The following is a 23,630-nucleotide window of genomic DNA, read 5'->3' as shown; positions in this document are numbered from 1 at the left end:
TTAGTATGACGACCGGCCCAAGCCGCAGGGCAATGCTGACTCCGGGAGTCGAGACCGCAGCCTCTTGCATTGGTGACGAGCGCAATCTCCGCTACGCCACCCGACCGCCTTAGTTTAGATAAACTTTACCTCATTTACAAGTTTCTATTGGAATTCTTTCTAGTAACCATTCCATCACCAGGCATTTGTAATGTTGATGCAGCTGCTCTGTACAAGCTGGGGATTTCTTACCTGTCCTTTCCATCACTTTTTCTTCTCTCCTTCTTTTTATCAGTCTTCACCGGCTTTCCTCCCAGAAGTGATGTAATCTTTTGCTCCCTTTTCTCCTCTTTCGCTTTAGGTGGATCAGGTTTTTTGACACTCGGAGCAGGAAGCTTACTCTTACGAAAGCCAAACCAGCTTGCCAGGGATGACCCAGACTTTTGCTTAGCCTCACCGGTCCTCTCCTGCTCCTGGGACTTATGCAAGTTCTCCTCTATTCCAAGCATCACCTTTTCCTCAATCGTGCTTATAACATTCTGTCTTTCCGGTTCTTCAGAAACCGGCTCACCAAAAGCACTTGAGAACTGTTGCTCGATCTGAAGGCGCCTGGCCTGCTCTCGTTGTTGTTTTAGACTTTGGAGTCTTTCACTCGAGGACCCCAAATGTGAAGGTATCGGCAGTCCCTCTTCGATCAGGAAGTTGTTCAAGAGGGATCGGTTCATTGGACAATGGTAGCTACTGGAGCAACTCATGCTTCCTTGGAAGACATCACAGAGAGAGTTCAGAGAACTTCCTGAATGGGTTTTGATCTGGGTGCGGACCTTACCAGATCTGTTGAAATTTGGCCTGTCCATGTATCTCGCACCGAAGCTCTGACTCCGAACCTTAGCCCCGTTCATGCCCATAACTGGCTTAAGAGGAGGTCTGGTCGACACAGAGACAGACCGTTTGAACAGCCAACCCTCCTCGTCGAATCCCCAGTCCAACATTACACCACTGTCAGCTAGAGCTGGATGGGTTGGGGGCTGGGAATCCAGTGAGCTACAACGGGTCTCAATCTTTCGCCTGGATTTGTCATTTGCACCGGCCTCGCTAACTCCATGCATCATCTGATGAGTGTGGGGATCATGACTGAATGTCTCAAATATCTGGATGCCTTTTGTTGCAATGTTTGTATCACCTTTGTTTTGCCTCCCCAGAACTAAGAACGTACTGCTACATTGACCTGGTGCTGTCTCATTAATGTGGGACTTAGAAATAACTGGAATTACTGTTTTCACTGCCCTTGAGACAGAGTTCTGAGGATTGGTGACCATGTGGTAGAGAACATTAGAAGAAGCCTGTGGTAAGAGTTCTAAAAATTGTGGCTCCCCATGGCCCTGTTGAGATATTGATAAATTGCTTTGATTTGTTAATATAAAGGAAGCACCATTTTCATCATGGCATGCCACACTCAGAGCAGAGTCTGTAGCTTGTGATTCTTGGATAGTAGATGATAACCTGGATGGTTGGGGATGGTAAACCTTGGCAGGGATACGTTTAGGTGACTTGATGGCCTCACCACCCATTTGTGGGGCCACATGACGAATGTCCTTTGCAGTGTTGGTAACTTGAGTTTGCATCTGTAAGACAGAAGAAACCTGACTGGACTGAGGCTTGATACTGCCCGCCTTCCCAGTGGTAGATGTTTGAAGTGGAAACACTGGTTTCTGGGCTTTAGGTAGAGAGTCATAACCAGGTCTAATAAGTAGTGAAGTAGTTCGCCCCGGTGGGGGCGGCGGTGATGGGGACCGAAGTTCTGAATGGGAAGGATTGGAGCGCTGCTCTTGCTGCCAGTGTTTGAGTGGAGAGCAGAGTAAACTGCTAGATGTGGGGCATTTTCCACCAGAGTCATTACTAGATGGAAGCTTAGTCACTTGTAAACATGCTTTGGACGGGCTCTTTGAGCACTCCGTTTTCCCAGTAGGCTTAAATCCCTTTGAATGCTTCACAGGGGAAGAAGAGGGAGAACTTTGTTCTACATTCTGAAGAGACCCCAAGCTTCTTGTCACAGCTAGACTCTCCTTTTTCTCAACTTTATGAACTGCTCCCTTGCCTGAAGCAGGTGACTTGCTGAGGTTAGACTTTGTGCTTTGTGGTATATTGTGTCCAGGGACTTTTGACTGTCCTTTGGATCTGTGGACCTTTATGAGTTTCTGCTGTAGAGGAGAGTGTAACTGCTTATGTTCTGGCCCTCCATCTGCACTTTTGCTCCTAAGAATGAAAGCCTTCTTTGCAGAGTCGCAGGCCTGAGGTTTAAGTTTCCTTTTTGGAGATTCCAAGATGGTGTAGTCCTTGCTATCACTGCCAGTTTGACAGGTCTGATCTCTGCTATGAGGAGTTTCCATTGAGGAGCTGCGCTGTCTGGCTTCGCTAACCCAGCTCAGAGCTCTTGTTGCAGTATACTGAATTGGTAAGTTCTCATCATTAGTCCCTGCTCCCATGTGCTTGATTACAGCTCTATCCTGTGTCCTTTTGACATAATCAAGTCTGGATTTACGGTCAGTAGACCTTTCCTGACTGTCCTTTTTGTTATTTAACATCCTCAAGCTTGCCAGCTTGTCTTTTTCTATCAAGTTTTTGTTCTTTAACGCGGTCATGTGGGCAGGGCTCTCCGTTGGGCTGACACCAGGTTTCAGTGTGGGGCCCTCCAAGAAGACTTTGTCACTGACAGGTAATTGGCTGGGTTCCCCCGTGAGTTTTACAGGTTCCTCTTGGGGATTGCTGTCAACAGGGCTTTTCCTTCCCTCCACTTCACCCAAGGTGGTGAGATCAGATCTCTCTAAGCCAAGACTTTCCTCTGGGGGTTGGCTACAGGTTTCCCATGCTGAGGATTTCGGTGATTCATCGTCTGCCTCATCTGAGTCTGAAACTAGGGCAGTCACCTTTGCTTCTGCCATGAAAGGTTTGCCTATAGTGACTGCTTGTTTGGTTATGATCCCCTGCGGACTGTACTTGACTCCGAGAGAGTATATACCCTCATTGGAGGTCATACAGTCTTTGTAATGCGGCCCACAGGCAAGTGAGGATAGCTCCTTGGGGCTGCGCATTTGGAGCCGTTTCAGGCCCTTCAGAATGTGGCCTTCTTTCCATCCCAGCTCTGCCTGCTCCACAGGGGCTGAGTGATTACTGGGTACTGATCCTGCACTCATCCTCTTCTCACGGCCAATAGCACACTGTGACATGAAAGACTTACATGAATGACATGAATATAATATATACATTTGTTTAAATGAATGAATTATCAATTATCGATATGTACATTTTTATATTGAGAATTTTTGTACACAATTTTGCTGTCTAAATCAATGCTAAAAACTAAAAGGTAGGTTTGATTTTTCACATAATAACCTTAAAAATATATTTAAGAATGTGAATTTAAAATAAAAGTGAAATTAGACAAATTGAATTTCTAAGCAGATATTGTCATATACATTGTTATAGAAAAACGGGCTTCTGAATATTGTGATAAATCTTTAAAAAAAGATTTTTTACAAAGAACCCAAGCAGTTACACTTCATTATTAACAGAGTTTACCTTTTATAAGGTAATTAATTTGAATAAGAATAACGAGACCCACCTTGGAAGAGCCGCGCCCCTCTGCCCAAGTGTGGGACCCACTGGAGTACTCGCTGCAAGCACTTGATAATGAAGCTTCACTCCCACTCCCACTACAGCTACTGCGAGGACAGGTTAGACTCAGCAGACTGGGCCACCTCCCTGCAGGGATGCCTGCCTTGCCATTCCTCTGGACTTCCTGAAAAGCAAGAAGTGTGACAGTAGAGCAAACAGCTGTTTGTGGAAATTGACACAATGAAGATAGAGAAGGTACTTGATTACCAAGACTGAATAATCAAATCTTAAGAACCCTACATTTCATACCATACTTGTCTTTTTAAATGTAAGTACATTTTCATTTCAGAGAGGAGTGATGTTTTCACATTTATTTAAAGACTGTAAATTGGAGTGTTATGTACTTTCATGGTTTTTCTTTTTTTTCTTCTTTTCCCCCCTCTCTTTTAGGTAGTAAGATACTTTTATTTGAAATGTTATGATATTGTAAGAAAGGGGCAGGACTAGATAAGCGTTGCTTCCATTCTGCCCATTCTGCCCATTATCAAACTCATCCTTGTTTGTTTTTCTATATGTTTACATTTTGTATTTACTGTGATTTCTATGTTTATTGTGTTGGAGATGAAGATCAATCAATCAATCAATCAACCAATGGTGTAATAATAATAATACATTTGATTTGTAGGGGTGCTTTATATTTGTGGAACAAATCTCAAGGCACTACAGTGTCGAAGAACATAAAAACTAGTAAGAGTAAAATAAATTACATAAAATAAGTAGGACTAAAACTAGTAAAAGAGTAAAAAGAACATGAAATGTGGATGGCTAAAGCTAGTAAAAGAGTAAAAGAACATAAAATAAGAAGAGCTAAAACTAGATACAAATCAACAAAAGGCTCTATTACAAATATGTGTTTTGAGGCTTCAGATGCCTTTTTAAAAGCATCCACGGTCTGTGGTGCTCTCAGATGGTCAGGGAGAGCATTCCACAGAAAGCCTGATCTCCTATGGTGCAGAGTTTGGTCCTCTGGCGCTGGAGGAGGTTTGCCTGGCCGGAGCGGAGGTGTAGTGAGGAGGATTGAGGGGTGATCAGTTCTTTAAGGTAGAGGGGGGTGTTTCCGTGGAGGCACTATGAGTGAGCAGGGAGGGGAGACTTTATACTCAATCCTGAGTGAGACACAGAGCCAGTGAAGGGACTTGAAGATGGGTGTGATGTGGTGGTATTTCCCCACTCCCCAATCCTAGCAGCGCTATTCTGAATGTATTGTAGCTTTTGGATGTTTTTGCTAGGGATCCCGATGAGAAGTGCATTACAATAATCCAGCCTGGAGGAGACAAAGGCGTGGACGTGGACAGAGTTAGTGTGGGGCGAAGTTTGGCGATGTTCCTAAGGTGGTAAAAAAAAATTTGTACAGTAGTTTGATGTGAGCCTCAAATGTCAGGTAAGGGTCCATTTTAACACCTAGGTTGGTGACTGTTGGTGACAGAACAACAGACTGGTCTCTGACAAGAACAAGTTACAGGTTGAAAAAACCCTCAGCTCAGAACTCGGCAGAATCTGCACCTGGCTCGCTGATAACAAACTATCATTACACCTGGGTAAAACATTCCATTCTCTTCGGATCAAATAACAAACTAGCAAGACCGACTGCTTCTCAGTTACAGTGGGTGACAATATTGTCACAAGGAAAGACGAAATTACATACCTAGGTTCCATCCTAGAGGCAAATCTTTCCTGTGACAAAATGGCATCCAATGTAATAAAAAAAAGTCAACCAACGAACTAGATTCTTGTACCGGATCTCCTCTCTGGTAAACAAGAATACCCTGAAGACTCTGGCAGGAGCACTCATTCAAGGGTACTACGACTATGCTTGCACCTCATGGTACCAAAGTACCTCAAAGGCGCTAAAAACAAGATTACAAACATCACAAAACAAACTGGTCAGACTACTACTTGACCTTACTCCTAGAACCCACCTCACCCCTGCCCACTTTGACTACCTAGGATGGCTTAGAGTAAAAGACAGAGTACAGCAACTTGCAATGGGCCTGGTCTACAAGATGCACTACTACACGACTAAGATACCCATGTACATGTCAAAATACTTCCCAAAGGTCAGTGAATACCATGACCACAACACCAGAGGGAGCTCCACAAATCATGTTAAACCCAGATTCGGCTCAAACAAGGGAACACGTTTCGCAATTATGCCACATCAATGTGGAACGCCCTACCCAAAGCTGTAAAGGAATGTGAATCACTACCCACTTTCAAAACCACTCTCAAAGAACACCTACGGGAGACTGCAATTCAAAACTGGACCCTGTAAATGTCCTAACCCAACCCCCTCCAATGTACAGTAAATGACCTAACCCAAGAATACACAAGACCCTCTTCTTAGAACCAAGTATGGTTTCGTCGATATTCCAATGTACAGTTTTGCTTGTACAGTTGTACAGTTTCCCCCCCCCGTCATTATTAATGTTAGTGCATAAAACAATGGTGGTAAGTAAAAAAGAAAGAAAAGAAAGAAAGAAAGAAAGAAAGAGTAAATGTTAGAAAATGCTCATTGCCTAATTTCTTTGGATCTACCTGCTCGTGCTGTCGGCAAGTGCCCTGCTGCCTTGCTCCAGCTGAACAAGCTGGGTTTTCGGTTTCCTATCATATAACCACACAGGCACACAACACAACTGACAACCGTGACAAGACCATGCGGCTGCAGTTAACGGTGTAATGACTGGTGAGTTCAGTAAATTATTTGTGACAAGATGTACAGTAGCCTTATAGGACATGTTACAAGTATCCTATAACTCTACTGTGGTTACGCTAGCTTATAAAGTAGGACTACACAAGGTTGCTATTTCCTTGTTAATGGAACATAAAAATTTATCCTAGATTAAATGAAACATCATCAAAAATGGACCATCCTCATATTTCCTGTAGTACATAAAGTGCTGCACGATGCCTTCAAAAGAGTCAGTCTGTCATTCGGTCCAATAAATAAAAAAATAAAACGTTGTTTGCCATGCCATGGTAGGTGATAGACATGAAATTTGACACAGTGATACTGTAACTGAGGGGTACAATTCCCTGACTGTATTAATAAGTATGGTATCATTAAACCACTACTGTCTTATGTACATTACTACTGGCCATACAGTACACAGGTATATGAGATGAACACTTCCACAATGACACGGTTCCACAACAAATCTTGGTTAGAATAATATTTATTAGCAGCACGAAGATTATCTTACATTACTTGAGAATTAGAGTCGCGCTTGTAAGGCGAAGAATGTGCATGAATAGGTCAAGAGCGTAAGTCCATTAGAATATTACGCAGGAGATAATGAATACCACCTGTATCATAGGAATTATATCTATGGTACACTAGTAGGGCAGCGGGAGATACTAGTAGGGTCCCTCCGGTTGTAGGCCAGCAGGGGAGATGATTTGTCGGTAACAAAAGTCTGGGTCAACGATGAATAAGGAGACTCCAGGTACAGGAGACAGTGCAATATTCTCTTGATCCGCAGACGAACCACAGCTATTCTCCGGTATGCAGTGCAGCATGAAGGAAAGCTAGCCAGCCTCAGGCGTCCTAGAGGCGGGCTCGACGATGCTCCTCACAGGGTAAATCCCACACAATTGTGGGTGTAGACGATTCTCCGCTCCATCAGATACAGGACCAAAGCAAATATAATCCAGCTGAAAAGGGCTCGGTAGTCGTCGGGTAGGTTATCCAGTGTACATATCCACACGGTCCTCGTCTAGGGCTCCTCGGATGACGGCACCAGGTTAAGCCGCCCAGCCTGGATAAGCACACTAGCTAGGTACGAGGAAGCGTTGGTAATGCTGGTCACTGTAGAACGGTAGCCGCACGATACACTATACTTAAATAGACTATTACTGAATAATAGAATAGGTCGAACTCGACGTTATTACACTAAGCTCTGACACTTTTACTGTCCTATTCGCACGCGGTTATAAGTGCTCTATTTAGATGCACGGTTGCTCACTTCACTTGGTCGTTGACTCGTGATGAAGGCTTTAACGTTTTGAGGGTAACACGTTTCTAGGTTAACTTGACTTTAGGCTAAGTGCTGCTGTATCCACCTGCAACGTATTTATACGTACGGTGAATAATCTAGTGCCAACCTCATTTCTGTCTCGTATTCCTGCGCAAACCTGGGCATGTTCAGGCATGTCTCAGCGGTGACTTTGAACTAGACATTGGGGGTATGGCCGTGGCGCCTAGGGGATCGCTTCCAATAGGAGAACGAATATTATGGTCTGTCCTGTACCAGGTAAAGGGATATTCCGTGTATATGTACAAAGAATATACAAGGGATATCAGACGATATACAAATACTATACAATATATCTCAAGTAATAAATATATATATTCGGTTTAATCTGACCCTTCGTAACAGCCGCCTCCTAATTAGTCCGCACCTAATTAGATAAGCAGAGACAGATTAACCGCCTTGTCCACTACTCAATGTCCGTTGTGAGGAGTAGGGCAGTTCACAAAGTCAGTGGGTCATGGTCGTCATTAGGAGAGTCGGGGAGCCTTGGCAACTCTATCAGCCTCGCCACGGGTCGGGTGTATGTCCGCCCCTGGACGAGCACTTCTGCCGCTCTGACCTTTCCGTCGGCACCAGTGATCACTTTGCTTACGCGGCTGGCCGGCCCCGCAGCTCGGGGTAGTGACTGGTCTATGATCACGACGACTGTGTCCACTTTTAAGTTGTCCCCGTCCTTGACCCGCTTCTGACGGGCTGGAAGGGATGGTAGGGGGGTTAGGAGGAAGCGGGCCTGAGACTGCTTTGATCTGTGCTTGGCTGCGCCTCCACCTCCTCCGTCTGTTCCTCTTGTTTGCTCTGTACCCCGTCTGAGGAGGGGCCGCCCCATCAAGGAGTCGCTTGGGGTGCTGGGTTCGAGGTCAGCTACGTCTGGAGCGCAGCTGAGGGGGGTGGAGTTCCGAACTCCCTCTTGTGCCCACGGTTCTCTCACAGGCCTCTCGCTTAATGTCAATAGCCTCTCAACGGGCTGTATGAGGGAGTGGCCGGTGTCGCTCACCTTTGTGTGTAGGCAGCGTGTAGACGTGGGTTGACTGTCAAGTCCGTAGAGGGGGCCCTGGAGCGTCCACCCCAGTCGGGTCTGAACCGCGACTGGGCATCCTTTGGGTCCGATGTGGGCCGCCTCAATTGGGAGAATGAGGTCCGCGTGGTCGGAGCCGATGAGCAGGGTCGGTGTGGCGCCGTCGATAAGCGGTATAGGTAGTTGACGTAGGTGCACATACTTCGCCATCAGCTGTGGGATGGGGTAGGTGTACTGGGACAGGCCTATGTCGTGGCTGGTGAAGACGTTGGTAATACTATACTGCTTCTCGGGCTGGTCCACCGCTGCTATCTTGAAGGAGACCTTTTCACCTTTTATGGTCTTCTGGTCCCTTCTGATGGTGCGTATGGTCATGGTACCTTTGGCACCCCGCAGGCCCAACTGGGCTGCGGCGGAAGCGAGGAGGAGAGTCTTTTCAGACCCATCGTCCAGGACGGCGTAAGTGTCCAGGACCTTGTCCTCGTAGCTCAGGAGCACTCTGACCACTTTGATGAGCACTCGGGGGGTCCCGTGGTGCTGGTCTATATGGAGCACTCCTGTTGGTCGGTTGCTTTGGATCGTCTGGGGTGGTGCCGACTCGCGGTCGTCCGAGTAGCACCGTGACTCCCAGTGTCTGCTGTAGCAGTCAGGACACCAGGGGGCGGTCTGGTGGATCTTTGGTACTGGTGCCACCGCCTCGGCCTGGTACATTACCGTGACGGGCCCACTTTGTTGTCCTGGCAGACGCCTGTTGATGTCATGCAGGACCTCCAGGTGGGCGCCGCCGCACCTGCTGCACTTCTTCTTCAAACGGCACTCAGCTGCCATATGGCTGCGCGCGCAGCGGAAGCAGCGGCGGTGGTCCTTGATCCACTGACTCACCTCGTCCGTGGTCAGCTTCCCGAAAGTGTCGCATTGATACAGCCGATGTTCCCCTTCACAGTACTGGCATTCAATCTTCCACTCCTCTTTCGTCGAGGGGGTGTTGTGGTTCTTGTGCTGCTGTACTGATTCGGCTTGGTGCATAACGGTCACCGACCGGCGGTTATCATTTGATCCCCGAGGTCCTAGTCTTGGGCTTGGTCCACTCCATACGAACGTATCCAGTCGTAGGCTGCTGACCTCCCTGGCGAGGAACTCAGATAGGTCTAGGAGGGATGCCTCTGGGCCGTTGGGGTCACGGTGGTCTCTCTGCCGCCGAAAACGCTCTTGTCGGGCGGGAGGGAGCTTCTCTAATATTCTCTCTACATTAGAGTTAGCGTACAGTTCGTATATCCCTTTTTCCTTTTGGGACCCCAGCATCCCTACCAGGGACTGTACCTTGATAGAGAGGTCATCTAATGCTCTGTTGTCTCTGGCTGGGGGGAGACGGTCAATGTCTCTTATCTCTTGTATCACGTAGTCCCATATGCGTCCATAACGTTGGTCGAGGGCTACTAGAGCCGTGGTGTATGGGGTAGTAGAGTTGGAATATGCCAGCGCTATATTGTGCGCTCTGGGCACCTTCAGGTGCTTGAGTAGGATAGCATACTTGTACGTTTCATCCGGTACATCGGACATCATTGTCTCTAAGCACATTCGTAGCTCTGTGTACTGTGCTCGGTTCTCGTGTGTGAAGTCCGGGAACGTCGGTGTGCCAAGGTACGATGCCATGGATGGCTGGCACATCGGTGAGCGTTGGGGGAGAGGCCTCCTGGGCGAGTCTCCCCGTACGTGTCGTCGTGGGCTGGTACTTGGTGGGTACCGAAGCTCGGGTACCCAGGTGCTGTTCCTCGGGGCTGGCGGTGCGTCAAACTCACCCGTGAGTTGAGTCAGGGGTTTGTAGCGCAGTGCCTCGGGGCTGACGTCTGGGCTGTACTGGGCCTCCTGGTCCAGAGTACGTTGCTGCTGGTCGGGGCTGTACTGGGCCTCCTGGTCCAGAGTACGTTGCTGCTGGTCGGCTTGACATTCCTCCTCTTCCTCTTCCTCTGCTAGGTCCTGGAGTCTTCTGTTCAGTCTCTCGGCGTGGTCCGGTTCTTCCCGGTTGCTGGGTCTCGTATGGACCGGCCGGGGAGGGGGTTTGGAGACGTGGACAGGATCCTCCTGTTGGCGGGGTCCCGGGTCGCTTGGTCGGGTAGGGGAATGTGTCCTAGACCCTTGTCGTGATGATCTCCGGGAGCTCCGTGCGGAGAGAGGGGGTGTCGCCATGGCAATCAATTTGTCAATCATCTGCGCCTGCAGCCGGTCGCGCTCTGCCTCGCGCTGGGCATGGGCGGCGTCGCGCACTGCTTCGCGCTGGGCATTGGCGGCGTCGCGCTGTGCATTGGCGCTGGCATGGGCGGCGTCGCGCTGTGCATTGGCGGCGGCGCACTGTGCATCGGCGCGGCTTCTTTCAATGTTCTCTTCCGTCTGAAGGCGTCTGGTCTCCAGTCTTATGCGGTCGTCTTCACTCCTTTGTTGCGCCTGAAAGCGCTCTCGCTCGGTTGCAGAATGTTCGCGTTCACTGAGGGCTTGCGCTTGGAGTTGCGCGTGAAGGCGCTCTCGTTCGTCTGCAGCTTGTTCGCGCTCGCTCGTCTGTTGAGCCTGGAGGCGTTCTCTTTCCATGGTAGAATGTTCGCGCTCACTTAGTTGTTGCGCTTGAAGTCGATCGTGTTCGGTGGAGGCTGCCAGGGTGGCGATGAATGCCTGCGCCAGCATCTTGTCCGCTTCGCTGGGGGAAGACACCGGCGGAGGTGATCGGCTTCTGGCAGTGCTCGTTGGAGATCCGTTCTCCTGTCGCGCTCCGAGGAGGACCATCTCCTGGGTGTGCGTCTCTTCTGGTAGTGGGTCGGGTTCCGTCCCTGGAGCGCTTTCTTTATCCTGGAGCTCTCCGGGGACTACCTCGTTGACGTTGGTGGGGGGTAAAGTCATGTCAGGTCCCTCCTGGTCCCCCCCGTGAGCTTGGTCAGTTACGTTAGAACCCACTAGGGTCTCTACTGGCGGGGTCGCCTGGTCGGTAGGGTTTGACATACTTTTACTATCCACTTTATTTATTTTATCCGTATTTAACTTCTTTATAAAGCTAGGTAGTAGACTGGCAGCGTAGTCCTCTAGGTAAAGAGGTGGCTGCCGTCTGCGCTCCGGGCGATCTAGCTTAGGAGAACCGTTTGTGGAGTGTTCATCATTGGCCATGTTAATATTAATATTATATTAATATCACGCTAATTACCCTCCGGCTCGAAGGACCAATTGTAACTGAGGGGTACAATTCCCTGACTGTATTAATAAGTATGGTATCATTAAACCACTACTGTCTTATGTACATTACTACTGGCCATACAGTACACAGGTATATGAGATGAACACTTCCACAATGACACAGTTCCACAACAAATCTTGGTTAGAATAATATTTATTAGCAGCACGAAGAGGCCAGCAGGGGAGAGGATTTGTCGGTAACAAAAGTCTGGGTCAACGATGAATAAGGAGACTCCAGGTACAGGAGACAGTGCAATATTCTCTTGATCCGCAGACGAACCACAGCTATTCTCCGGTATGCAGTGCAGCATGAAGGAAAGCTAGCCAGCCTCAGGCGTCCTAGAGGCGGGCTCGACGATGCTCCTCACAGGGTAAATCCCACACAATTGTGGGTGTAGACGATTCTCCGCTCCATCAGATACAGGACCAAAGCAAATATAATCCAGCCGAAAAGGGCTCGGTAGTCGTCGGGTAGGTTATCCAGTGTACATATCCACACGGTCCTCGTCTAGGGCTCCTCGGATGACGGCACCAGGTTAAGCCGCCCAGCCTGGATAAGCACACTAGCTAGGTACGAGGAAGCGTTGGTAATGCTGGTCACTGTAGAACGGTAGCCGCACGATACACTATACTTAAATAGACTATTACTGAATAATAGAATAGGTCGAACTCGACGTTATTACACTAAGCTCTGACACTTTTACTGTCCTATTCGCACGCGGTTATAAGTGCTCTATTTAGATGCACGGTTGCTCACTTCACTTGGTCGTTGACTCGTGATGAAGGCTTTAACGTTTTGAGGGTAACACGTTTCTAGGTTAACTTGACTTTAGGCTAAGTGATGCTGTATCCACCTGCGACGTATTTATACGTACGGTGAATAATCTAGTGCCAACCTCATTTCTGTCTCGTATTCCTGCGCAAACCTGGGCATGTTCAGGCATGTCTCAGCGGTGACTTTGAACTAGACATTGGGGGGTATGGCCGTGGCGCCTAGGGGATCGTTTCCAATAGGAGAACGAATATTATGGTCTGTCCTGTACCAGGTAAAGGGATATTCCGTGTATATGTACAAAGAATATACAAGGGATATCAGACGATATACAAATACTATACAATATATCTCAAGTAATAAATATATATATTCGGTTTAATCTGACCCTTCGTAACAGATACAGTAGATGTTAGTATGCCAAGGCATCACAACAAATAGAACACCAGTCGGCCAGATGGTGGCGCTATAATAAAAGGCTAAAATGTACAACTTCTAGATTGCAAGTGTGATTGACATGGGATTTTGTACACATATCCATGTTACAATCGGTTCCTCTCGTCCACCCAAAGACTCATGAACAGTGGTCCTCTGCTGCCATCTTGTGGACTTTCGTCGCTACTTCCTCTGGTCATGTTCACCCACTTCCTTGTCAATCTATCCTTAGTGATTAATGTACTTCCTGTCATGTTGTCATTCCCTGCATTCCTGTACCTGCTGTGTCCTGTTGTCTAGCCTCGTGTTGTGTACTCTGTTCCCTGTGTCTGCATCTATTTATTATTTAGTCTTGTTCCAGTCTCTGTCTTATTCATTAATCTGCTCCCTGTCTGTGTAGCCCCCAGCTGTGGCTCATTATCATTACCTCCTGTATATATACCTGCCTCTCCCTTGTTTCTGGTGTTGTGTCATTGTTCTGTTAACCTTGTCTGCGTGAAGCTCCCTGTCTACCCTGTCTGCCATTATCCTGTTGTGTTCCTGCTATTCCTGCCGTTCGCGGAATTGCCCTTTATCTTGTATTTCCCTGTGAGTCCGTTCCTGTTTATCTAGCCACGTTTTCCAGCATTGCTGAGGTTTTGGTTTCCATGTTTTGAAGTTCGCTTTTGTTTATGCCATGTAACGTTCCTTTATTCTTGCCTTGCTAGTAAAAGTCTCTCTCAACTCGTCATTGTCCAGTGCTTGGGTCCTACCCCCACACACTCAGCTCTACACCCCACCTGATCACAACATCCACCTACCCGTACATATTGGATTTTTGGAAAATTACCTTTTCCCCTACTATAGGCTGTTTTCCAGATTCTAAACTTGTTGTGTGTTGTCTAGGGACCAACATATTCACAACTGTAATTCAAGAATTTGCTAGTCCAAATTCAATATAATTTTGGATAAATGCATCATTAACACATTAATTGCCAAGAACGAGTTAACTCGTTATTGCCCGCCATGCGAATATCGCCAAAAACGAGTTAACTAGTTTTTATGATCGTTATTTCTTTTATTCGCTATATCTATTCATAATACATGGCTGCAGCCTCTGCAGACCCTTCAGACCCTGTCTGAGCTGGCAGACGGTCAACACCGCCCTCTACTGCCTTGCGGAGCTATTGCACTTCATTGGAAACGGAAAGACCTGGAGCTGAAGGGGGATCAGCGGCCCCTGCTGCTGGCGGTCAATGTGTTAACAGAAGGTGATATTTTTTTTTGAAAGGTTAACACTTTGGACGCCATACCCGATGATAGTCTGGTTAACTCGCCGAACGCTCAGCGCCAGACCCGAGTATAGTCGGGTTTTCATCGTTATTTATTTTATTTGATATTTCCATTCATTACAGCCACACGGACATCTGGGTTAACATGCGGAATCATTTTGAGAATGCCAATGTGCAATACCGGCCGCATCCACGCAGGTGGCAGTATCGAGCACCCTTTGAAACATGATATCTTGGCCTGTGGGTTGATCGGAGGTCTCCGGTCGGATTTCTATTGGTCGGGCAAGGGGACCGGTTGTCCCGATCAGATTGAGAAGCAATTAATTGCTCCCGGTCCATGATGTGTGGCGGATTATGTTGGCGACACGATCAACACCAATTGTAACTGAGGGGTACAATTCCCTGACTGTATTAATCAAGTATGGTATCATTAAACCACTACCGTCTTATGTACATTACTGGCCGTACCGTACACAGGTATATCAGATTAGAACACTTCCACAATGAAACGGTTTCCACACAAATACTCGTTTAGAATATTTATTACATCAAAGGGGTACAGAATATACTTTATATTGAATGCGCTTATAAGGCAAAGAATGTGCGTAGGCAAATCAATAATGAATGTTAGGAATTATCTATAGTACTCAAGGGGGATACTGGAGATACTGAAAGGGGGGTACTACCGGTTGTAAGCCAGCAGGGGGAGGCAATGCTCTATACAAAGTCAAGGGTCCACGGAGGCGATATCACCCCTGTGTCAGCGGGGAAAGCAGCAGCTGTAATCCTAGGGTGCGCGCCGCAGATGAAGCCGTGGAGTCTCTGCTCCGACAGAGACGGGCTCGAGTGATGTCCTCACGGGAATGTGTAGATCCCACAGCAGTGGGTGTAGACGGTTCTCTGCTCCAGCAGCTTGGTGAAGAATGAAGAATAATAATAGTAATCCTGCCGGAAAGTGGCTCTGCAATCACGGGGGTAAATCCTCCGGTTGGTCCACGGTAGTTCACAGTTGAACTTGACGTTACTATCCTTATTAGCACGCGGCAATAAGTGCTCTATGTAGACACACAATTACCCACTTCACGTGGTCTTTGACTCGTAATGAAGGTTTTTACTAGCAAGGAGCGAACGATACGTTAAACAAACGTATTAGGATAACACAAGACTCTATCTTGGGGCAATACGAGCCCTACTCTGCCCACGTTGCGTAGTGGGGAGAGACGTCACTTGGATAACTGGAACTGAACAAGACTGAACGGGACAAGGGACTAAGAGGAATTCTACATTTCTTGCGCCCTATTTATATGCACGGTGAACAAATAGTACCATTCGTATTTCGGTAGCCGTATTCCTACGCGGAACCGGGGCTAGTTGGGACATGTTCGTCGGCACTATTGAACTTGACTCAAGGGGCCTGTCTGCTGGCGCCAGGTTCTTGTCCAATGAGAGAATGAACTATTATGGGCTGTAGGCTAAAGGGATATTCCGTGCATATGTACAAAGAATATACAAGGGATATCAAACGACATACAAATATTATACATGGGATTTCAGGCAATAAATATATATATTCGGTTCAATCTGACCCTTTGTAACAGCCGCACCCTAATTAGTCCCACCTAATTAGCTAAGCAGAGACAGATTAACCGCACTGTCCACTACTCAATGTCCGTTGTGAGGGTAGGCAGGTCACAAAGTCAGGGGTCATGGTCGTCATTAGGCGAGTCGGGGAGCCTTGGCGACTCTATCAGCCTTGCCACGGGTCGGTTGTAGGTCCGCCCTTGGCCGAGCACTTCTGCCACTCTGACCTTTCCGTCGGCACCAGTGGTCACTTTGCTTACGCGGCCGGCCGGCCACGCAGCTCGGGGTAGTGACTGGGCTATGGTCATGACGACTGGACGGGATGAAGGGGGGCTTAGGAGGGAGCGGGCCTGAGACCGCTTTGATCTATGCTTGGCTGTGCTTTCTCCTCCTCCGTCTGTTTCTCTTGTTTGCTCTGTACCCCATCTGAGGAGGGGCCGGTCCCGGCCGCCCCGTCAAGGAGTCGCTTGGGGTGCTGGGTTCGATGTCAGCTACGTCTGGAGCGCAGCTGAGGGGGGTGGGGTTCCGAACTCCCTCTGGTACCCACGGTTCTCTCACGGGCCTCTCGCTTAATGTCAATAGCCTCTGCTGTACGGGGGAGAGGCCGGTGTCGCTCGCCTCTGTGTGTAGGCAGCGTGTAGACGTGGGTTGACTGTCAAGTCCGTAGAGGGGGCCCTGGAGCGTCCATCCCAGTCGGGCATCCTTTGGGTCCGATGTGGGCCGCCTCAATTGGGAGAATGAGGTCCGCGTGGTCGGAGCCGATGAGCAGGGTCGGTGTGGCGCCGTCGATAAGCGGTATAGGTAGTTGACGTAGGTGCACATACTTCTCCATCAGCTGTGGGATGGGGTAGGTGTACTGAGACAGGCCTATGTCGTGGCTGGTGAAGACGTTGGTTATACTATACTGCTTCTCGGGCTGGTCCACCGCTGCCATCTTGAAGGAGACCCTTTCACCCTTTATGGTCTTCTGGTCCCTTCTGATGGTGCGTATGGTCATTGTATCTTTGACACCTCGCAGGCCCAACTGGGCTGCTGCAGAAGCGAGGAGGAGAGTCTTTTCGGACCCATCGTCCAGGACGGCGTAAGTGTCCAGGACCTTGTCCTCGTGGCTCAGGAGCACTCTGACCACTTTGAGAAGCACACGGGGGGTCCCGCTATGCTGGTCAATGTGGAGCACTCCTGTGGGTGGTGACGTAGAATCTATATGGTGCGAATCGCACCGTGGCTCCCAGTGTCTGCCGTAGCAGTCGGGACACCAGGGAGCGGTCTGGTGGAACTTTGGTGCTGGTGCCACCGCCTCGGCATGGTACATTACCGCGACGGGCCCACTCTGTTGTCCTGGCTGACGCCTGTTGATGTCATGCAGGACCTCCAAGTGGGTGCCACCGCACCTGCTGCACTTCCTTTTCAAGCGGCACTCAGCTGCTAGGTGGCTGCGCGCGCAGCGGAAGCAGCGGCGGTGTTCCTTGACCCACTGACTCACATCATCCGTGGTCAGCTTCTTGAAATCTTCGCACTGATACAGCCGATGTTCTCCCTCACAGTACTGGCACTCAATCTTCCACTGGTCCTCTTTCGTCGAGGGGGTGTTGTGGTTCTTGTGTGGTACTGATTCGGCTTGGTGCATAACGGTCACCAACCGGCGGTTATCCGTTTGTCCCCGAGGTCCGAGTCTTGGGCTTGGTCCACTCCATACGAACGTGTCGAGTCGTAGGCTACTGACCTCCCTGGCGAGGAACTCAGATAGGTCTAGGAGGGATGCCTCTGGACCGTTGGGGTCGCGGTAGTCTCTCTGCCGCCTGAAGCGCTCTTGTCGGGCGGGAGGGAGCTTCTCTAATATCCTCTCTACGTTAGAGTTAGCGTACAGTTCGTAGATACCCTTTTCCTTTTGGGACCCCAGCATCCCTACCAGGGACTGTACCTTGATAGACAGGTCATCTAGCGCTCTGTTGTCTCTGGCTGGGGGGAGACGGTCAATGTCTCTTATCTCCTGTATCACGTAGTCCCATACGCGTCCATACCGTTGGTCGAGTGCTGCTAGAGCCGCTGTGTATGGGGTAGTAGAGTTGGCATAGGCCAGCGCTATATTGTGCGCTCGGGGCACCTTGAGGTGCTTCAATAGGGTAGCATACTTGTGGCGTTCATCAGCTACATCAACCATCATTGTCTCTAAGCACATCCGTAGCTCCGTGTACTGTGCTCGGTTCTCATGGGTGAAGTCTGGAAACGTCGGTGCGCCAAGGTACGATGTCATGGATGACTGGCACATCGGTGAGCGTTGGGGAAGAGGCCTCCTAGGCGAGTCTCCCCGTGCGTGTCGTCTTGGGCTGGTACTTGGTGGGTACCGAAGGTCGGGTACCCAGGTGCTGTCCCTCGGGGCTGGCGGTGCGTCAAACTCACCCGTGAGTTGAGTCGGGGGTTTGTAGCGCAGGGCCTCGGGGCTGACTTCTGGGCTGTACTGGACCTCCTGGTCCAGAGTACGTTGCTGCTGGTCGGGGCTGTACTGGGCCTCCTGGGCCAGAGTACGTTGCTTCTGGTCGGCTTGACATTCCTCCTCTTCCTCCTCCTCTCCCTCTGCTAGGACCTGGAGTCTTCTGTTCAGTCTCTCGGCGTGGTCCGATTCTTCCCGGTTGCTGGGTCTCGTATGGACCGGCCGGGAAGGGGGTTCGGAGACGTGGACAGGATCCTCCTGTTGGCGGAGTCCCGGGTCGCTTCGTCGGGTAGGGGAATGTGTCCTAGACCCATGTCTTGACGATCTCTGAGAGCTCCGTGCGGAGTGAGGGGGTGTCGCCATGGCAACCAGTTTGTCCATCAGCTCCGCCTGCAGCCGGTCGCGCTCTGCCTCGCGCTGGGCATGGGCTGCGTCGCGCGCTGCTTCGCGCTGGGCATTGGCGGCGTCGCGCTGCGCATTGGCGCTGGCCTGGGCGGCATCGCGCTGTGCGTTGGCGGCGTCGCGCTGGGCATTGGCGCTGGCATGGGCGGCGTGGAGCTGTGCATTTGCGACGTCGCGCTGTGCATTGGCGGCGGCGTGCTGTGCATCGGCGCGGCTTCTCTCAATGTTCTCTTCTGTCTTGAGGCGTCTGGTCTCCAGTGTTATGCGGTCGTCTTCACTCCTTTGTTGCGCCTGGAAGCGCTCTCGCTCGCCTGCAAACTGTTCGCGCTCGCGCGTCTGTTGCGCTTGAAGTCGATCGCGTTCGGTGGAGGCTGCCAGGGTGGCGATGAGTGCTTGCGCCAGCATCTTGTCCGCCGCGCTGGGGGAAGACGCCGTTCGGGGCGATCGGCTCCCGGCAGTACTTGTTGGAGACCCGTTCTCCTGTTGCGTACCGAGGAGATCCATCTCCTGGGTGCGTGTCTCTTCTTGTGGTGGGTCGGGTTCCATCCCGGGAGGGCTTTCTTTATCCTGGAGCGCTCCGGGGACTACCTCGTCGGCGTTGTCTGGGGATAAAGTCGTGTCAGTTCCCTCCTGGTCCCCACCGTGAGTTTGGTCAGTTACATTAGAACCCACTAGGGCCTCTGTGGTCGGGGTATCCTGGTTGATGGAGTCGGACATAATTTTACTATCCGCTTTAGTTATTTTATCCGTATCTAATTTCCCTTTAAAGCTAGGTATTGGACTGACAGCGTATGCCTCTAGATAGGGAGGTGGCTGCCGTCTGCGCTGCGGGCGATCTAGCTTAGGAGAACCGTTTGTGGAGTGTTCGTCATCGGCCATGTCAATATTAATATTATATTAATATTACGCTAATTATTATCCGGGGCTCGAAGGACCAATTGTAACTGAGGGGTACAATTCCCTGACTGTATTAATCAAGTATGGTATCATTAAACCACTACCGTCTTATGTACATTACTGGCCGTACCGTACACAGGTATATCAGATTAGAACACTTCCACAATGAAACGGTTTCCACACAAATACTCGTTTAGAATATTTATTACATCAAAGGGGTACAGAATATACTTTATATTGAATGCGCTTATAAGGCAAAGAATGTGCGTAGGCAAATCAATAATGAATGTTAGGAATTATCTATAGTACTCAAGGGGGATACTGGAGATACTGAAAGGGGGGTACTACCGGTTGTAAGCCAGCAGGGGGAGGCAATGCTCTATACAAAGTCAAGGGTCCACGGAGGCGATATCACCCCTGTGTCAGCGGGGAAAGCAGCAGCTGTAATCCTAGGGTGCGCGCCGCAGATGAAGCCGTGGAGTCTCTGCTCCGACAGAGACGGGCTCGAGTGATGTCCTCACGGGAATGTGTAGATCCCACAGCAGTGGGTGTAGACGGTTCTCTGCTCCAGCAGCTTGGTGAAGAATGAAGAATAATAATAGTAATCCTGCCGGAAAGTGGCTCTGCAATCACCGGGGTAAATCCTCCGGTTGGTCCACGGTAGTTCACAGTTGAACTTGACGTTACTATCCTTATTAGCACGCGGCAATAAGTGCTCTATGTAGACACACAATTACCCACTTCACGTGGTCTTTGACTCGTAATGAAGGCTTTTACTAGCAAGGAGCGAACGATACGTTAAACAAACGTATTAGGATAACACGAGACTCTATCTTGGGGCAATACGAGCCCTACTCTGCCCACGTTGCGTAGTGGGGAGAGACGTCACTTGGATAACTGGAACTGAACGAGACTGAACGGGACAAGGGACTAAGAGGAATTCTACATTTCTTGCGCCCTATTTATATGCACGGTGAACAAATAGTACCATTCGTATTTCGGTAGCCGTATTCCTACGCGGAACCGGGGCTAGTTGGGACATGTTCGTCGGCACTATTGAACTTGACTCAAGGGGCCTGTCTGCTGGCGCCAGGTTCTTGTCCAATGAGAGAATGAACTATTATGGGCTGTAGGCTAAAGGGATATTCCGTGCATATGTACAAAGAATATACAAGGGATATCAAACGACATACAAATATTATACATGGGATCTCAGGCAATAAATATATATATTCGGTTTAATCTGACCCTTTGTAACACCAATACTGGGACTCGCGATCAGATAATTTGAATATTCTTTTTGGGGCACATCCTAGTGAAGGTAAGGCCTATATGGTATAAATCCTGCTGTGATCCATCCATATATGTGTATTTTACTCCCCAATGTGTGCCGTTGGTGACGATCAAAGCATCAAACCCCCCCCCCCACCCTTTCATGCATTCATGATGAAACATAATACAGATAATATAGATGTGATTTCAAAATAGTAGCGTGTATAGGCAAGAAATTACAACGTTTTTAGTGAATTGCACGTATTGCTGCATAGCGTCGTTTTCTGGGATTAGACAGGATTATTCTAAAACTATAGTCATATTCACCACGGTATAAAACGGGAATGTATGGACGAAAAAATTATCTCTTTTTCTCATATTGAACGATAGATACTCAATGTCAAATGGGCCATAGTATTGTATCCATAGCTATAATATAGAATATAGTTATAGCCCTGCAAACACTGCCACGTATTCCTATATATTACAGCGTTGCGCTTTTAACAACACATCACGCATAAAGTGTTAACCCTTTTACTGCGACCTTTCACTGCCACACAACAAAGGGTTAACCCTTTCACTACCACACTACAGAAAAAAAGGAGGTGACATGTTACTCATGGATATTTTGTCTTACTCATGTATTTTGGAGGGGGGGGGGCATCCGCGGGGGGGCGGGGACGCTCTCTCATTGACGGAACACAGTGTGAGAAGAGCATTTATGCAGGTGAACACCAGGAAGGCTGCTGGCCCAGATGGGATAACAGGACGCATACTTAAGTCCTGTGCAGTTCACCACCATATTTAATCTATCCCTGGCGGAATCTGTGGTACCTGCCTGCTTCAAGATGTCTACCATTATCCCGGTACCAAAGAAATCCTCCCCAACAGGTCTCAATGACTACAGACCGGTGGCACTCACCTCTGTGGCCATGAAATGTTTTGAGAGGCTGGTTAAGGATCACATTTGTGCCTCCCTCCCCAGTGATATGGACCCTATGCAATTTGCATACAGGCCAAACAGGTCCACTGATGATGCGGTCTCCCAAGTACTGCACAGCACCCTCTCTCACCTAGACCGCCAGAAGGGGGGCTATGTGAGACTGTTGTTCATTGACTACAGCTCAGCGTTCAACACCATAGTTCCCACCAGACTGGTGGACAAGCTGATCGAGCTGGGTCTGAGCTCCGCTCTGAGCGCCTGGATACTGGACTTTCTGAGTGAAAGGCCCCAGGCGGTCAGGGTGGGGGGTCAGACCTCCAACACCATCACCCTGAGCATCGGGTCCCCCCAGGGCTGTGTTCTGAGCCCCCTGCTGTACTCACTATACACACATGACTGTGTGGCCAAGTTCAGCTCCAACTCCATAGTGAAGTTTGCGGACGACACAGTGGTGGTGGGGCTGATCTCGGACAACGACGAGAAGGCCTACCGGGAGGAGGTTGAGGTACTGGAATGCTGGTGCCAGGACAACAGCCTGCTCCTGAACATTGGTAAAACCAAGGAGCTGATCGTGGATTTTAGGAGAAGACAGCAGGGGACACACACACCACTGAGGATAAACGGGGCTACCGTGGGCAGGGTGAGCAGCTGTTCAAGCTGCTGTGGTCAGGCAAACACCTGCGAACACCAGCAACTAGGACAGAGAGACTTCGGCTCAGCTTCTTCCCCCAGGCCATCAGAGCCTTGAACACTGAACTCTCCACACACAAGCACACATGAGCACACACACAACACACAACACACACACTGTACACGCTCACACACTAGCAGCCACTTTAACATGAGCACACACACACTCATGCTGCACACACTCACACTTATGGTCACTTTACAAAAGGAAAGGTCACTCTAAGAATAGTATAGTATAACTTGAGATTGTATAATATAGCATTGTATAGCAGTGTACATAAAGACCCAGTGCCTCATCCGTAGCTAACAGTGTATTGCACTACCACAGGACCTAGCATGTCCTACCATGCTCTGTAAAAACTCATGTACATATACCGATATGCCCTACTTTGATTACTTGTATTATTGCACAATTTCGTTCTATTGGATTCTTATTATATTATTATTATTGTATTATGCACAATCGTTGCGGGCAAGACCCCCCGCATTTCATTGTATACTTGTATGCCGTGACAAATAAAACTCTTGACTAGACTTGACTCTTAAACTCTACAGCCATATTCTCTCCAGGAATAAATGTGCAAATTTTTGTTCCACATGGTGGCGCTATTCAAAAAACCATTACAAAATAGTATCATAGTATTTAAAAAAAAAAGTGTCATGGTATTTTCATCATATTTGGTCTCTATGATGATGGTAGTGACTAGAATATGATAGAAATACCATGATATTACCATTGGTATCATGGTTTAAAGTGAATTATATCATAAATCAAATTTATTTGTAAGGCCCGACAACACACGTTAATATCCCCATGGGCCGGACACGTCTTCTTTAAACAAGTCAAGAAGAAACATCACAATAAGTCAAGAACAAAACAAGGACACCATAAAGTCCAAAATGTTTTAAATAAATGCAACACTCCCAGACATACCCCACGCGAAGGTAAGGAAAAACTCACTAAAACCTAGCAATAGGAAAAAATGAACCACAGGCAATGTGGAGGAGAGAAACCTTAGA

General features: G+C 48.8%; 1 protein-coding gene across 1 annotated transcript in view; it reads right to left on the bottom strand.

Moving 5' to 3' along the window:
• LOC311224521 (nck-associated protein 5-like) overlaps positions 1-23,630 on the bottom strand; it is a 470,803-nt gene that overhangs the window by 45,541 nt on the left and 401,632 nt on the right. Inside the window, exons 8-9 of the mRNA XM_084309543.1 lie at positions 3,602-3,778; positions 232-3,197 (exon numbers count right to left, since the gene is read on the bottom strand). Coding sequence (XP_084165669.1) covers positions 232-3,197; positions 3,602-3,778 — 3,143 coding nt within the window. The remainder of the gene's footprint in view (positions 1-231; positions 3,198-3,601; positions 3,779-23,630) is intronic.

Source organism: Notolepis coatsorum (assembly GCF_963971535.1).
Source record: "Notolepis coatsorum genome assembly, chromosome: 3".
Taxonomy (NCBI): domain Eukaryota; kingdom Metazoa; phylum Chordata; class Actinopteri; order Aulopiformes; family Paralepididae; genus Notolepis; species Notolepis coatsorum.
Note: the sequence above shows the minus strand (reverse complement) of the source record. Positions and strands in the feature narration are given on the sequence as shown.